Source organism: Camelus dromedarius, chromosome 12 (genome assembly GCF_036321535.1).
Source record: "Camelus dromedarius isolate mCamDro1 chromosome 12, mCamDro1.pat, whole genome shotgun sequence".
Classification (NCBI taxonomy): Eukaryota; Metazoa; Chordata; class Mammalia; order Artiodactyla; family Camelidae; genus Camelus; species Camelus dromedarius.
Window position 1 is genome coordinate 28,504,911 of NC_087447.1, and position 17,584 is coordinate 28,522,494.

The 17,584-nt window shown below is 37.6% G+C and overlaps 1 protein-coding gene and 1 long non-coding RNA gene across 5 annotated transcripts in view; both read right to left on the reverse strand.

Annotated features, from left to right (window-relative positions):
• Nucleotides 1-1,771, reverse strand: part of LOC135322661 (uncharacterized) — a 262,019-nt gene extending 260,248 nt beyond the window's left edge. For all 4 annotated transcript variants that reach the window (XR_010383375.1, XR_010383376.1, XR_010383374.1 and 1 more), the window contains exon 1: nt 1,626-1,771. This is a non-coding gene — a long non-coding RNA (uncharacterized LOC135322661). The remainder of the gene's footprint in view (nt 1-1,625) is intronic.
• A 5,083-nt stretch (nt 1,772-6,854) lies between these two features.
• Nucleotides 6,855-17,584, reverse strand: part of METTL15 (methyltransferase 15, mitochondrial 12S rRNA N4-cytidine) — a 201,026-nt gene continuing 190,296 nt past the window's right edge. Inside the window, exon 8 of the mRNA XM_064492485.1 lies at nt 6,855-7,106. Within this exon, the coding sequence (XP_064348555.1) occupies nt 7,092-7,106 (15 nt within the window). The 3' untranslated portion in view covers nt 6,855-7,091. The remainder of the gene's footprint in view (nt 7,107-17,584) is intronic.

Genomic DNA, 17,584 nt, shown 5'->3' on the forward strand with positions numbered 1-17,584 from the left:
TTATACTTACTGAAGTAAGTCAGCCAGAGAGAGACAAATACTATATATCACTTATATGTAGAATCTAAAAAAAAAATACAAATGTATCTATATACAAAACAGAAGCAGACTCACAGACATAGGAAACAAACTTATGGCTACCAAAGGGAAGAGGAAGGGGGAAGGAACAAATTAGGAGCACGGGATTAACAGATACAAACAGATGAAATAGATAAGTAATAAGGATTTACTGTATAGCACAGGGAATTATAGTCAATACCTTGTAATAATGTATAACGGAATATAACCAGAAAAAATAACTGAATCACTATGCTGCACACCTGAAACTAACAATACATAAATCAATTATACTTCAATTAAAAAAAAGAAAAATGTGATCTTTGATAGTTGTCTAACATTATATGGATAATTTACTTATCCATCTCACTAATATACGAGATTATGTTGTTTCCAACTTTTCATTATCAAATAAATTAAATATGATTATTTCCATACAATATATTTCTGAAATGGAAATAGTAGGTTGATGGATGTGAAGAGAGTTAAGAAGGCAGGACATAAAGCCAGTGTAATGGAAAGAGAAAAGCTTGAAACAGAAACAGAGGTGGTTTTAGTTAGCATTGTTTATATAACTCAATTGGAAAGGATGGTATGCCAAGGCAGCAGGCTTTCATAAAATAGTTGCTCTGCACTTCCAACAATCATTGGAAAATGGGAGCTTAGACTGAAGACTTGTAAAGCTACAGCAGGATTCTTTATAGTATGTGCCGTAGAACATCCACTGTGTGGGATTTTAACAAGTGTTGTATTAAAGAAGTGGTGTGGGTGGGGGTGGGTATGGCTCAGGGGTAGAGTGTGTGCTTAGCATGTACAAGTTCCTGGGTTCAATCCTGGGTACCTCCATTAAAAAAAAAAAACTAATAATAAGTAAATAAATAGACCTAGTTACCTCCTTCCCCAAAAACAAACAAACAAACAAAAAAGGAGTATTGTGAGATACATTGACTTTGGGAAATACAGACAAAGCCAAACAAGATTTTCACTGTTATGTTTTACTGCAGGACTTCCCAGAGCCTTGAAGGTTCTTATGTGCTTTTTAACACGTCAGAGACTAAAACATAGAACATTTCCCAAAATCTTTTGTTCATTAAGTATCTTGGGAGAAAAGCGTTCCGTGGAACACCAAATTGGGCAAAAGTACTCCAACAGAATTGAGGAGAAGTACATTATAGTCAAGGTCGGTGGAAAAACCATATTAGATTAAGTTCTATTAGGTTAAATGGTTTTACAGCAACATTGCCACGTCTTGAAATCTTGCTTTCAATTTATATTCCTTATTTATCTCTTTCAAAATGCCAAATGACCTATACCTTTCTTTTGTCAGTGCATAGCTCTAAACAAAGGTAAGATTTGGCGGACTGTGAATTTTATTTCCCTATGACAAATTTTTGTGGAGTAACATAGTCACAAAATCCCGGCCTAGTTGTTAGGACAGAGTGGTTGGCTCTGCCACCAGCTAGCTTTGTGACCTTAGAAATTAACTTTGTTTGGCACAGATGTAAAATAAAAGGTCTGTTCAATGAATGATTTGAACTAGATGTTCAGACACTTTCAATCATTCTCACCTGGTGTCATTCACGGACTTGAAGATCTAACCAGCTTCTCTCTCTGGGATCTGTCTTACGTATCTTAGGCTGTGATGGTAATCTTATTCTCTAAGTCCACAGCATTTTTAATAACGAAGCTATCCTATAATGACATAAACCAAGAGAAAGACAGTTATTCAACTTCCTATCAAAAATTCAAAAATAAAAACATTTCTGTTCTGCCTTTTGCCTTCAAAGATATTTGTGCCCCAGAGATCAGGGACCTTGCTAACCTACATTTTCTGCATTACCTCTGTAGTTCCAGGTTGGCCAATGGGCTACTTGTGCTTACAGTAGAGATGTTTAACCTGGATCCTTGAACCCTATGAAATTGTGTGTAACATTTTCTCTTTATATGTGGGAATGTTTATCTTTCTGGGAACACACTCCAACTTTCAGTAGATTTTCAAATGGCATTTTAAACCCTTCAAAATAGTTAAAAATTATTGTTTATAGGTGTCCTAAGGTTTTTGAAGAGGTACATGAAGTAAAAAAAAAAAAAGGCACAGATTAATGCTGGTCTAAGTTATTACTACACTAATTTACCCATCATCAGAATGTGTGGGAGTAGAGACCTCAGGCTATAGAAATCAGCATGATTGCAAAAAGACAAAAAAAAAAAGCTATTTAGAGGCATCTTCTCTTCTTCTTTGCTTCTTCAAGCCCCAACCACTGCATGGAAAAAAAAAAAACTGTAGGAAAAATGTCTTAATGGTATGTTGTAAAAACAGCCATTAACCAGCTACAAGATGTGTCATCACTGGCAAAAGCAGAGATAACAATATTTGTCCACATATTAACCTTGCTTTTAGAGAGCTTAAAAAGAAACATTTCTACAGGATTGTTCAGTGTCATCAGAGTGCCTACGTCATAGTTCACTGTGACTGGTCCTTTAGGGAAAGGATTCTTAAGAAAGCCTGGCTGTAGGATACCTTGGCCATCTTTACTTAATCTGATTATTTTCGTCATACGCTGTCTTCTGCATGCTCTCCGACTGCAGGTCTCAATTTATTGATGCCTATTCTAGATTAGAATCACACATATATCTCCATACACCTCTGAACATCATCACTGTGTGTGACAGCAATGATGATGAAAGTGTGAACAATGATGACTACAGCTAATATTGAGCTAGTATTTAGTATGTGCCTTACAGAAAGCTTTTAAGGTAGTGATTATTACTAACATGTTCACAGACAAGGAAACTAAACTATAGAACGTAATTTAGCCTGGATCATAGGTGGCCAAACCAGGATTCAAGCCCAAATAGTCCTAGGCTAGAGCTTATTATGCTATTTGACCTTTAAGATGTAACTCGGGAATTTGCTTATATCCTCCTCATTTTCCATTGTTCCAATTTTCCCCATGTTTCTTCTCCCTCAGTTCTCCCACCCAGAATGCCCTCAAGTTACTTCTAGATTCAACTACTAGAAACAGCCAGCATTTTCCCTTGGCCCAAAAGACATGGTCATCTCAGTTCATGATATAGGACCTTGACTGCCATACTCCTTGTTGGCCAACTGTGTCTGAATCTAGTCTCCTGTGACCAGAATGTTGCAATGGCCCTATCGAAGTTGGAGTTAAACTCTGAACAGTCACATTTTACAGATTATATGTTGAGGTTTTATAGATCATCTGCAGAAGACTCAGTGTCCTGGGCTTGCCAGGAATAGGTTCTACATCATATAAGGCTGTTTCCCAAACATTGGCCATTCCCATAATACTTTTGTGATATTTTTCAGTCCTGTGCCATCTCTCCTAGTATTTATGTAATATTTGGATTTAAATACACTGTTTTTTTAGGTAAATAGATATATTTATAAATAAAAGTTTATTTCATCACAATAAATTGAAAACTAGTATCATCCAATCTAAATAGAGAGCAATTCAAAAAGCAAACAAGACAAAACAAAACTATGTTGTTAAATTTTACCTAGACTTTATTGCTTTCTAAGACTCTGAATATTGAGGCTTCTTTCTCTTTGTTAAAAAGGGAAATTATGTAGTATTAGAAAAAAACCAGTACTAAGCTGATATTTCTCTTTGATCTAATCAGAAGGGTTAAAGGGGAATGAAAAAGAGAAAAACTTTTCATACTATACAATTTATTCTTATTAATTCTCATACTATACAATTAATTCAATGCCCTGTCTGCACATTACCTAAAATTCATCGTGAACAAACCTGTTTGGTAGAAATACAATGCACATCATACATAATTAAAAATTTTCTACTAACTACATTAAAAAATAAAAATAAATTGGAGAAATTAATTTTAATATTTGATTTAAACCCACATATCTAAAATATTATCATTTCAACACATAATCAATATAAAACTTATTTATGAGATATTTTACACTGCTTTTTTATATTGTCTTTTATATCTGGTATGTATTTTACACTTATAGCACATCTCAATTCATATCAGCCACACTTAAAGTACTCAACAGTCACATGAGGCTAGTGGCTATAGGATTAGATAGCACAGAATCTCTACACTGCACACTTTAGGAAAAACAGGCTGTATAAGAACGCCTGATCTCCAGGACCCTTTGTGGTTAACATGGTTATGACCCCTGGAAGCCAGTTCTGGACCTTTCCATACCTTGGTTTCTGTGCCTTGAAAATGAGAGAATTTCACTGACTGTCCCTGGGGTTTCAAGCTCTCCTGCTTTACTGACTGCTATTTGTTTCTTTCCTGTCCCCACTCCCTTTAAAGCTTTTTTCTTTAAAATCATTTAAAGCCTTATTCTTGGAAACCTTCAAACAGCAAGATGCACCATCACCCTCCAAAGAGTACACATTGTTGCCACAGGAGAGCAGATACAGGGATGAGTTACATCTGATGGTTACAGTGCCTGAAAGCAGCCTCCAAAGGAGAAGCAAAGCACATCCCAAGAGTCAGTGTTCATTCATTCATTCATTCATTCATTCATTCATCTATTCATTCATTCATTCAACAGCATTCATTGAGCCTGCTCTGTATCAGGCTCCATGCCAGGTGTTGAACATAGAAAATTGAATAAGATATGATCTCATCAGTGGGAGAATGGGTTGGGAAAAGTTTGGTGAAACAGGTACTGTTGGCTGAACCCCAAAGCTTCAGGAGCATAGAAGTGTGACAATCGAGGACTCCCTGGAGAAGGTAACATTTAAATGGACTCTTGAAGAACAAATAGAAGGTAGCCAGGCAATAAGCAAAAAAAAAAAAAAAAAAAAAAAAAAAAAAATGTGCTAAGCAAAGGAAGCAGCAGGTGCAAAGGTCCAGAGGCAAGAGTCATATTTGGGGATCTCAAAGCAATTGTTACCAAATTTCAAGGTGGGGATGGTAGTGAAAGTTGACAACGGAGAGATAGGATTTGAGGGGTAGATCTGGAAAGGTCTTGGATGATATTGAAGGATTTAGACTTTATTCTGAGATCAGAAAAGAACTGGAGACTATAAAAGGGTAGGGAGAGAGGTGTGTAATATTTATATTTCATTAGTATCTCTTTGGCTGCAGATCAGAGAAGGAATGAGAGACAGCCAAGGCTGAATGACAGCAAAGGAACCAGTTAGGAGGCTGCTTCAGAAAAAGAGGCTGATGGAAGGAAATGCATTGGAGAGACATTTAGGATGAGAATCCATGAACTGAATTGACTCATTACCACCGGTAAGGGACAGAGAAGAGGCAGAATGAATGATATTCCAGGTTTAGGCTTAGACAATGGTGACATGCCCTAAAATAGGGACCGGAGGAAGGGGAACAAATCTGTTCATAACAGATTTGGAATCTAGCATAATGTGTAGAAGTTCTGGAATCTCCCAAAGCAGCTTAGGTAGGCTTTGGAAGGCGTCAAGCAAATAACTGGATGCTTTCCTTAGGCGAGAGTTAGACATGTTGATTTCACATTTATTAACAAGGAAACAAATGGATCATAAATACAGTAATGTGAAGCTCTACTTTATAGTTTAAAATTTTAATTTTTTTTCATGGAGACCTTGAAGCATACTGAAAAGAAGATAAAGTTTTTATAGCAGTGACTTTTCTGAGCTACCTTTGAAGTCTCTTCCTCTAGAGTAATTTAGACTCTGGACTCTGGAGGGAGCAGGGCTTTTTCAGTTTCTCTCAGGCAGCCAAAATGAGGATTGAGATCTTCATCAAAGCCAGAAGAGAGTGAGGAAGGGCCAGGTACAGATCTATAGAACACTCGGAAGGCATTCAGCTATTTATCCCCAAAGTGTGGCTGTTTACAATCCTTATTGCAAAGACAAATTAGAAAAAGATGTTAAACAGATGAGATGGCAGTCATCAAAATGATTACAATAAAAGAGCAGAGATAATACAAAATAAAAAAATCATAAAAAGAATCCTGAATGATAATTAAATAAAAAAAATAGGTTAAGGTATTACTTCTTGAGGGAGGTCTACAAGGAAAGGCCCCCCAAAAGATCACCCCAGGCAGATATTCTTAGGCAGAATCAGCTAATTCTTCTTCATGGTAAACAGTTCTAATGTCTCTGAAAGTCACTGATTCCCTAAATTAGGGATTTCATTAGACTGAAACCACAAATATGGCTGTCTCACATTCACTTGAAATCAGTAGATTTTTGTCAAAATTAAAATGACAAGACACACCACTGGGCATATCATTTATTGGGGAAGGAATTACACCAAATTAAAATCTTCTGTTTGCTGTAATGAAAACTTGTTGGCTATTTTTAAAACAGAGATTGATAATGACTTCCTCTTGACAGCTGTCCATGTGCACTAATTTTTGGTCACCCTGGTCCAATGGAAATCTTTGCAGTTAAAAAGACTTCATATAAGTTACTGCTCTCAAGTGTTTCTAATTCTGTTCAATTCAATGTGAGAGAAGCTGTTTAGGGGGAAGATGCTGGTCTTTCCAAAGTTAGTGTTCTGAAAACACGTTGTTGTGGTTAGTGAGCATTATACGAGCCATCTAAATTTAGCAAACACTTTCATTCCCTTACCCAAGCCCACCCACAACAGTGAATGAAACTTTGATTTCCTCCACACTCATCTGGATAATGTAAACCCCTCGGGTTCTACAAAGCCTGTGAGCAAGAGAGCTAAATGCAGAAATGTCAGGAAAATATGTAACCTCTGGACCTAAAGAAGGGTGGGGTGGGGGCAACTCAGCCTCCACTGACTAATTCAAATTGGTTTTTAAACTGTTTCTCACCTTATCCACATCAGGTCTTCTTTGTTTGCCCAGAGAGCACCTGGAAAGATGCCTAATTCAGGGAAGCTAGCTTGCTGTTTATCTGAGGAGCTGGACCTCAGCGTTCACGGTGTCTCACCTTTGAGCTGAAGGTCAGTGCAGGACTTCAGAGCTTCCCTCCATGTTGATGACTTTGAGGGCAGTCATGCTTTCTTAAAGGCTTAAAATTGTGTAGGCTTTAAGTGGAGCTTGGATTACTGAGGTTGAATGGAAGCTGTCATACGGTATAGGACTGCAGCGGAGAAAAGAGGAGAAAGTTTTCTTTATACAATGCCACACATAGCATGTTATCAATAAAGGATGGTTGCATAAATAAACGGTGGCCATCTCTAAGCAAAAGGCCAAATGTATGATCTAGAATCAAATCTGCATAGCAGTTTTTCTCAAACTTTACTGCTTAAGTGCAGCAAAGAATGTGAGGAGGGAGAGAAAAAGAGAATAATCTAAAGACTAGGTAAAACCAGCTCACTGTAGGAATTTCTTTGAAGTTTTATGTCCTCTCTTAAAAGTTCATGCAAATTTTATAGTCTATACTGTTCTGTATAAATATTTAGTTTATGACTTCAGGTACCATCTTGACAAACAGTCTGAGAAATGGTAATCTGTCATTCTCTCTGATCATGTTAACCAAAGAAAAGTTTAGAAAAAGACTTAGGGAAGGACTTATACGTACTTTGAATTTATATACCCCAATGTCTGTTACAAATTACGTGTAAAATTTATTTTATTTTATTTTTGGCATTTCATTATCAATCAGCAGATGCATTTTGATGTTTTCAAAGATTAGAAAGATTTTATATCTTAATATACTGAATTCTTTATCATGGTACATAACAAATTAAGTAAGTAGCCTTCTATTAAGCACTTGGTGTGTATCTGTCACTGCTATAGTATTGAATCAGATATTAAACAACTAACTAATATTACAGAATACATGCTATGAAAATAATTGATTTTTAAAGAAAAAAAAAAAACCTTGAAATTTGTACACATTGCTTTATAACAACACCTTTGGCAAATACAATATGAGTGAATTATCTAGAAATTTTCTCCAGAGGAATAAAAATAGTTTCATTTCCCGTTCTTATAGCAGCTGCTACAGGAGAATAAAATTCCTTTAGTCTTAATACACTGAAAATGATCCACACTTGCACCATAAGTACTGAGTTCTAATACTGAGTATACCTTCAGTACTGAGTTCTAGTTCTGAGTTTTAGGCAAGTGTGATAAATACTAAAAGAAGTAAATTAGATTTCTATTGTTGAATTAAAGAATGCTTTATTAGTGTTACCCAAAACTTATGGCTGAAACTAGTTTCTTCCTGTGAAATATATATATATGACAAAACATGATTCACAGCACAGATGTAAGTCAAGACTCTAACTGCTCCTATATATATGTGTACACACATATATGCTTATATATACTTATATATATATATACACTTCACTTCATGTTTATATATATATTTATATTGATACATATTTTCATGGGGTTATCCCATAACAATACTCTAAGTATAGTGACTTTCATAGGTCATGTTTACCAGGAAGCAGACAAGCAGATTTTTGGGGGAGTACTTGCAAGGACAACACATAGAGGGGAGTGAAGGAAGCAGAATGGGGCAGGGGGGAAGTCAAACTGCAAAGCAGTCACTGCAAAGGCCCAGTTGATCCTACTGGGAGCTTTACAGCAGGTAAAACCCTGCAGAGCTGTCCCAAATCAGGGCCAGGAGCAGACTTTTCTATCTCCTTACTGACCAGGGCCATAACCTTGGGTGTGGTGGCTCCCTTTAAGATGAGTCCAGTCTCCCAGGAGGCCTCAACTCTAAGCTGTTAGTCACCAACACACAGCAGGCAGGGGAACTGGTGCTTCAGTCCTGAAACAGGTGGGATGGGGCATCAGGCCAAGGCACCACAGTGACCACTACAGTAACCTCTGCTCAGTCTCCAGGGCTTAGAGAGGAACTCAGCTGCTTTTTCCTAGAAGGCACACACAGTATTAATTACCTTGCTGTCCCCGTGCCTTAACATAGTATTTGACACTACGGAAATGCTTAGTGAAACTTTGCTGACTGGCATTCCCTTGAAGACCAGAGTCAGGCTTATGTCTCACTTGACACTAAATTCCAAAGACAAGAAATCTTGGGTCCCTGAATCCTGAAGGCAGAATCAGGTCTCTTTTGAAACCGACAGGAATTGTGGGTAAAGGATAATTGCCCGACAATGTCAGAAACTGCAGCATATACAATAGACATGTGGAGGAAACTCCTCAATGGATTTCATGATATTCAGTTTGATTGTAACTATGCCTGATCAATAAGGATCAACTCACTGCTTCTACAGATTTCAATAAGTGGTGTGTTTGATGGGGAGGACTCTGTCAAGGTGAAATCTTAAATACGATTATTTTCCATAAATGATTTAATCCATCTGCTCATACTTGATGCATATCTATTGTGTATCAGGCTCTGTGATATGTACATAAAGATAAGTAATACATGACTCTTTCATAGTCCTGGGGAAAGACCAGCGCAAACTAATGATTTTAGGAAATCAAGGTAAGAATTTTGTCGGAAAAGCTATAGGAGCCATGGAACAGCAACAGTGTCATTAAAAAGATGAAGCATCATTAATATATTTAATGTGTAAAGCTCTCTTTCGGCGGAGAATCTTGTTATAAGAAAAAATCTAATATCTCCAGTGCATGCGGACCTCCCAGCATGGGAAGATTATAACTGAAAAACTCCATGAAACATTCTAGGAATGCTTTAGTGTTGAGCACTTTTGTCCTCTGCCATCTCCAAGACCGCACTCCTTTTTACAACTTCCATCCCCCGCTGCTTGTGAGCCAGAGTATGTCAGTGAAATATCAAAAAGAGAACAGAAAAGAAAATTAAACCCAAATATGACTGAACATGATTGTCAGAGCTGTGCCAACTGAATGACGCCAAAGGTCACACACATTCCTCAACATTTGTGTTGTTGTGGATGGAAGTTTTTCTAACTCTGCCTGCTCCTTTCCAACTGCCCCTACAAGGATATTTTTGTTAACCATCTGTTAATTAACAGAATTGGAATGCTCGTGTGTCATGAAACCTGTGACAACCAAATCTAATTACTCAAGATCGCTCCTTCTTTCCTTTCCCTCCCTGTCTTCTTCCTTTTCCCCTTCCCTGATTAATCTTTGAGAAAAACACGACAGACAAGGATAATAAGGCATGATGGACGTCAGACACATAAAGAGGTAACGTATACATTTAAAAATGACCTACGTGCATTGTATGTACATACATATATGCATATATATGATGCACAAATATATACATGTATATGTATACATATAAAATGCACACATTCTGTGTTAAATATATGTCATATATATCATATATATTATGCACATATATAATATATGGCTTCTGAGGAAAGCTGGCCCCTGTGCAGTGAAGTCTTTCAAACAACCCTGAAGAGAGGCCTACATAGAAAGGCCACCTGCCAATCGCCAGCCCCAACTTGCCAGCCATGTGATTGTGCCACCTTGGAAATAAATCCCCCAGTGCAGTTAAGCTTTCAGATGGCTCCGGCTGACATCTGGCTGCAACCCTGGAAAAACTCCCAAGGCAGAACTACCCAACAAAGCCATTTCCAAATTCCTGATCCATAGACATTCCCAACAATAATAAATGATTATCATTGCTTTAAGATACTAAGTGTTGGGGTAATTTGTTATGCAGCAATAGGTAACTAATAGAGTTGGACAAGATTAAATAGGTTAAGGTCACATAAGCTGCTGAGTGAAAAAGAAAAGGGTTGATTTCAAGGATGAAAACAACAGCAGAAGCTCAGGATGTGTGGGGAGCTAAAAGTGAAGTATATGGCTGAATTTCCTTCTTCTTTAAGGCTGAATAATATTCCATTGTATGTATATATGTATATACTATTTTGTCTTTATCTGTCAATGGACATTAGGGTTGCTTTCAACTCTTGGAACTTAACAAATAATGCTTCAATAAATATGGGTGTGAAAATATCTTTTCAAGATCCTGTTTTCAATTCTTTTAGATACAGAATCAGAAGTGATTTTGCTGGATCATATGATAATTCTATTTTTAATTTTTTGAGGAACTTCCATACTGTTTTCCATAGCACTGCACCATCTTACCTTCCCATTAAAAGTGCATAAAAGTTCCAATTTCTCTACATCCTCACCAACAATTTTTATTTTTTGTTTTCTGTTTTGTTTTTTTGATAGTGGCCATCCTAATGGGTATGAGGTGATAGCTCATTATAGTTTTGATTTACATTTCCCTAGTGATTATGATGTTGAACATGCTTGTTGGCCATTTGTTTATCTCCTCTGGAGAAACATCCATTTAAGTCCCTTGCCTATTTTTTAATCAGGTTGTTTATTTTTTTGTAGTTGAGTTGCAGGAGTTCTTTATATATTCTGGATATTAACCTCTTATCAGATATATGGTTCATAAATATTTTCTCCCATTCTGTAGGTTGTCTTTTTATTCTGTTAAATGTTTCCCTTGTGGCATAGACGTTTTTAAGTTTGATGTGATCTCACTGGTCAGTTTCCACTTTTGTTGTCTGTGCTTTTGTGTCATATTCAATAAATCATTACCAAATTCAATATCATGAAGCTTTTTTCCTATGTTTTCTTCTAGGAGTTTTATAGTTTCAGGTCTTACATTCAGATTTGTCTTTGTCCATTCAGGCTGCTGTTACAAAATACCTTAGACTGGGTGACTGATAAATAACAGAAATGTATTTCTTATAGTTCTGGAGAATGAAAAGTTCAAGGTCAAAGCACTGGCAAATTTGGTGTTCAGTGAGAGTCAACTTCCTGGTTCATAGACCGCTGTCCTCACATGGCAGAAGGAGCGAGGGGGCGCTAAGGAGTTTTTTTTATAAGAGCATTAATCTCATGCATGAGGGTTCCATTTTCATGACCTAATCATCTCCCAAAGGTCCCACCTCTAAATATCATCACTTTGGGGATTTGTTTTCAATGTAAGAATTTTGCAGAAACATAAACATTCAGTTTTTAACACTGGCCCCCCAAATTCATGTACTTCTCACAGGTAAAATACATTCATTAATCCCAGAAGCCCCCAAAGTCTTAACTTATTCCAGCATCAACTCAAAAATCTAAAGTCCAAAGTCTAATCTAAATTTCATATAAATCAGATATGGGTGAGACTCAAGGTACGATTCATCCTGAGGCAAATTCCTTTCCAACTGTGAATCTGTGAAACAAAACACGTTATGTGTTTCCAAAATACAGTTGTGGTAAAGGCAGAGAATATATATTCACATTTCAAAGGGGAGAAATATGAAAGAAAGAAATGACAGGTCTCAGATAATTCCAAAACCTAACAGGGAAAATTCCATTAGATCCTATGTCTCAAGAACAGTACCCTTTGGCTCATTGCTCTACCTTCGAGACTCATGGGGGTAGCAATGTTACCCCCAAGGCTTGGCAAGATAGCCCCACAGCAGGTCTCTGCTAAGGCCCACTGCAGTGGTTCTTTTAGGTCAGAACTGAAAGCCCATGGCTCTGGGCAGCTCCATCCTTTGAAACCTAAGCAGAGGCAGCCATGTCCCTGGACCCATGTACTCTGAGGGCTGCAGAGATGGCACCACACAGATGCTGCCAAAATTTGCTGCCTGCACCGTGCTGCACTGGGGTCGAGCACAGCAGCACCTGGGGTGGCTGAAGAGCATGGCGCTGGAGAGCCCTTCATGTGAAGTAGTACTGATGGCAAGGGCTGAGGCTCTGCAAATGCCAAGAATCTTCCCTTTGAAACTGCCCTGCCTTCTGGGCTTGTGATGGGAGTGGTAGATCTGATGATCTCTGAATTGCCTTCAGGGTCATTCCTCCAGGGTCTTAGAGAATAACTCCTGGCTTCTGTTGAGATGGCTGATCTCTACCTATTTCATTAAACTGTCTCTTGGTCACACCCTTAGTGTTTCATTTTTTACAATATGGAGAGGCTGAGAATTTAAGTTCTACTTACTGTTTGTTTGACAATTCCATCTTTAAGTCAGTTCTCTCTTCTCAAATTTTACTATAAGCAGTTAGATGTGCCAAGCCATAGCTTCAATACTTTGCTTAGAAATAGTTTTAGCTTTAGCTGAATTGGATATTTATATCCAATTTCATTACTTGAAAGTTCCACCTTCCACGAAACACTAACATGACACAATTCAGCCAAGTTCCTTGTCACTTTATAATAAGGATGACCTTTCCTCCAGTTTCCAATAACATGTTGCTCATTTCCATCTAAGACCTCATCAGAATGGCTTTTACTATCCATATTTCTACTAACATTCAGTTCAAGATTATTTAGGTAATCTAAAAAGATTGAGTATTTTTCTGTGGTTCTTTTTTTCTTTCTGGGCTCCCACACGAGTCACCCTTAATGGTCTGTTCATGATAATGTTGGCTTTTTCTAGCATGCACTTTGAAAATCTTCCAGCCTTTACCCATTAACCAGCTCTAAAGCCACTTCCCCATTTTTAGGTATTTGTTAAAGAAGCACTGCACTTCTTTTTTTTTTTTTTTTAACATTTTTATTGATTTATAGCAATTTTACAATGCTGTGCCAAATTCCAGTGTACAGCATAATTTTTCAGTTACACATGAACATATATATATTCATTGTTACATTTTTTTCTCTGTGAGCTACCATAAGATCTTGTATATATTTCCCTGTGCTGTACAGTATAATCTTGTTTATCTACTCTACATTTTGAAATCCCAGTCTATCCCTTCCCACCCGCTGCCCCCTTGGGAACCACAAGTTTGTATTCTATGTCTAAGAGTCTATTTCTGTTTTGTATTTATGTTTTGTTTGTTTGTTTGTTTGTTTGTTTTTAATTTTAAATTCCACATATGAGCGATCTCATATGGTATTTTTCTTTCTCTTTCTGGCTTACTTCACTTAGAATGACATTCTCCAGGGCCATCCATGTTGCTGCAAATGGCGTTATGTTGTCAGTTTTTATGGCTGAATAGTATTCCATTGTATAAATATACCACCTCTTCTTTATCCAGTCATCTGTTGATTGGCATTTAGGCTGTTTCCATGTCTTGGCTATTGTAAATAGTGCTGCTATGAACATTGGGCTGCAGGTGTCATTTTGGAGTAGGGTTCCTTTTGGATATATGCCCAGGAGCAGGCATATGGTAAGTCTATTCCTAGTCTTTTGAGGAATCTCCATACTGTTTTCCATAGTGGCTGCACCAAACTACATTCCCACCAGCAGTGCAGGAGGGTTCCCTTTTCTCCACAGCCTCTCCAGCATTTGTCATTTGTGGATTTTTGAATGATGGCCATTCTGACTGATGTGAGGTGATACCTCATTGTAGTTTTGATTTGCATTTCTCTGATAATTAGTGATATTGAGCATTTTTTCATGGAAGCACTGTACTTCTTAGTACCAATTTCTGCCTTAATCTACTCAAACTACTGTAACAGAGTACCACAGGTGGGTGGCTTTTATAAACAACAGAAATTTACTTCTCACCATTCTGGAGGTTGGGAAATCTAAGATCAAGGTGCCAGCAGATCTGGTGTCTGGTCAAAGTCAGCCAACTACCTGGCTCATGAACAGCTGTCTTCTCACTGTGTGCATATAGGGTGGAACAGGTAAGGAAGCTCTCTAGGGTATCTTTTATAAAGGCATTAATCTTATGCATGAAGGTTCCATCCTCATGACCTAATGATCTCCCAAAAGACCCACCTCTGAATACCATCACATTGGGGATGGGGGTTTAACAGATGAATTTGGGCGAGGGGCACAGAATTCAATCTATAGCAAGATGTTTAATCTGTTTTGAGTTACTTTTTATTCTGGAGGTGGACATTCAGTTTTCCCAACACCATTTGTTGAGAGACTATCCTTTTCCTATTGTGTAGCTTTGGCACTCTTGTTGAAGATAATTTGACCATACACATTAGAATTTATTTCTGGGCTCTTGATTCTGTCCCATTGGTCTACATGTCTGATTTTATGCCAGTGTTACACTGTTTTGATTACTAATGACTTTATTTTATGTCTTGAAATTAGGAAGTATGACACCTCCAACTTCATTATTCTTTCTCAAAATTGTTTTGGCTGTTTGGGGTCCTTTGAGTTTCCATATGAATTTTGGGATACTCCTTTTTCTATTTCTGCAAAAAGTGCCATTAGAAACTTGAAATGGATTGCACCGAATCTGTGGATCATTTGGGTAGCCTGGACATTTTAGCAATATTGTCTTCCAAACAATTAACACGGATGTCTTCCCAATTATTTATCTTTGATTTTTCATCACCTTTTCACAGTTTTCAGTGCATGCCTTTTTTCTTTTGTATTAGTTATCTTGTTGTGTGTGTGTGTGTATGTGTGTGTATATATATATATATATGTATTTATTAACCAGGGACTATATTATCAACAATTCGTATATATTACTCAAGTTTTCCTTGTCTCTTTCAACACTATCTTATTTAAGGAGTGTTGAAGTTTAGGAAAAAACACTATGGCTTGAGCAGGTGGCAGGCACAAGGCTTTGCCAGTAGCCCCAGGTGTCCTCTCACAGTCGCCCACATTAGAGTTGTAGGCAGCCAGAATCAGTGGAGTTGGTCTCTGTGATTCCCTTACTTCTTGACCTTCTAACCTTAGCTCCCCAGCCTCAGTCTCTCTGTATTAAATGTCTTCCTGCCTAACGTTACTCCAACGGTTTTGATTTTCCTAACCAAACCTTATTTATTAAACTGAAGATGACTGGAGGAGAGATGGGCCTATGTCCCATCCTCAGAGAACATGCCCATGCATTACCATCAAGAAGAGACAGAGGTCTCCTGAGCTGCATTTCAGGACGTGGCAGAAAATGAAAACTCCTTGTGACAGTGTGGAAGGACCCTCATGTCAGTGCCTGAAATACCTCTTCCCAAATGAAGGCTGCAGGAAATTCCAAGTGCCCCTGCTTTGAGGGTTTGGCCCTCCCTAAGGCTGATGGATTAGGGCTCACTCTGGAGCTCATCTCTTCTCATTTGGAAAAACTGTCCCAAAGGCTCCCCAGAAAAGTAGGACTGGAACTGCAGGGGCTCCTCATACCTTTGGGGCTGAGATGAGAAACCCGGATTGGGCTCCATTATGGAGCAGGTGTTCTTCACTTTCTGGAAGGCCTGTGCCAGGCCAAGGCCTTGGTGCTACAATAGGTGGGTAGTACATAAGACATTGGAGCAACTGTCATCTTTCTTACAGTAGACAAGGCAGGTTGCACCCAGTGCACACTGCAGCCTTCATGGTGGCTAAGGTGGGCTCCACGAGAACTAGCAGATCCTTGGCTGGTCATCAAACCCTGGCATTCCAAGGTCAGCTACACCCAGGTGGTCAGGGCCAGGCTGCTAGCATGAGACACTGATGCAGCAGCTCTGTCATGGTCACTGAGCATAAGTTCCTGGAAAATAGCAAAAGGACTATGTGAGCCAATGACAATGGTACAGGTAGGGAGGCCCCAGTGGCCTCCCAGCAACAGGTTTTTTCCAGGTCCATGAGTTCTGAGTTAAGTTTATTCCTAAGTATTTTATCATTTTTTATGCTATTGTAAATTAGACTTTTTCATTAATTTAATTTTTGGATTGTTTATTGTTAGCTTATACAATGCCACTAATTTTTGTGTCTTGATTTTGTGTCTTGCAACTTTGCTGAATTCATTTACTAGTTCTACCAGTTTTTTTTTTGTGTTAAATCTCCTGGGTTTTCTACATATAAAATCATGTAATCTGTGAACAGAGGTAATTTTACTTCTTTCTTTTCAACTTGGATGCCTTTTATATCTTTTTCTTGCCTAATTGCTACAGCTAGGACTTTCAGCACTATATTGAATAGAAGTGTTACCACAGAGTGGGCATCTTTGCCTTGTTCCAGATCTTGAAAGAAAAGTTTTCAGTTTTTCACAATTAAGTATGATGTTAGCTGTGAATTTTTCATATATGGCCTCTATTGTGTTGAGGTAGTTTTCTTCGATTCCTGGTTTGTTGAGTGTTTCCATCATGAAAGGGTGTTGGATTTTGTCAAATGCTTTTTCTACGTCCATTGAGATAACTATTTAATATCTGTCCTTAATTCCGTTAAAGTGGTATATTACATTGATTTTCACATGTTGAGCCATCTTTGCATTTCAGTAATAAATCCCACTTGGTCATAGTATATAATCATTTTAATGTTCTGTTGAATTTGAGGATTTTTACATTAATACTCATCAGAAATAAAGGCTTGTAGTTTTCTTATATTATTTTGGTCTGGCTTGATATCAGAGTAATGCTTAACTCATAAAATAAATTTGGAAGTGTTCTTTAAAAATTTTTGGAAACATTGAGAAGGATTGGTGTTAATTTTTTTCTTTAAATATTTGGTAGAATTTATATTTACCTTTATCAGAGAGCTTTCTATTTTCTTATACTTTCATGTTACATTTAGTGTCCTTTGGTTTTAACTTGAGACTACATTTAGCACTTCTAGTAAGGCAGATCTAATGGTGATGAACACCTTCAGGTGTTGTTTATATTGTTAGATCTTTATATCTCCTTCATTTTTGAAGGACAGTTTTGCCAGATAGAATATTCTTCTTGACTGGCAGCTTTTTTTTTTTTTTTCCTTCAGCACCTTGAATATATCATCATATTCCCTTCAGACCTGTAATGTCTCT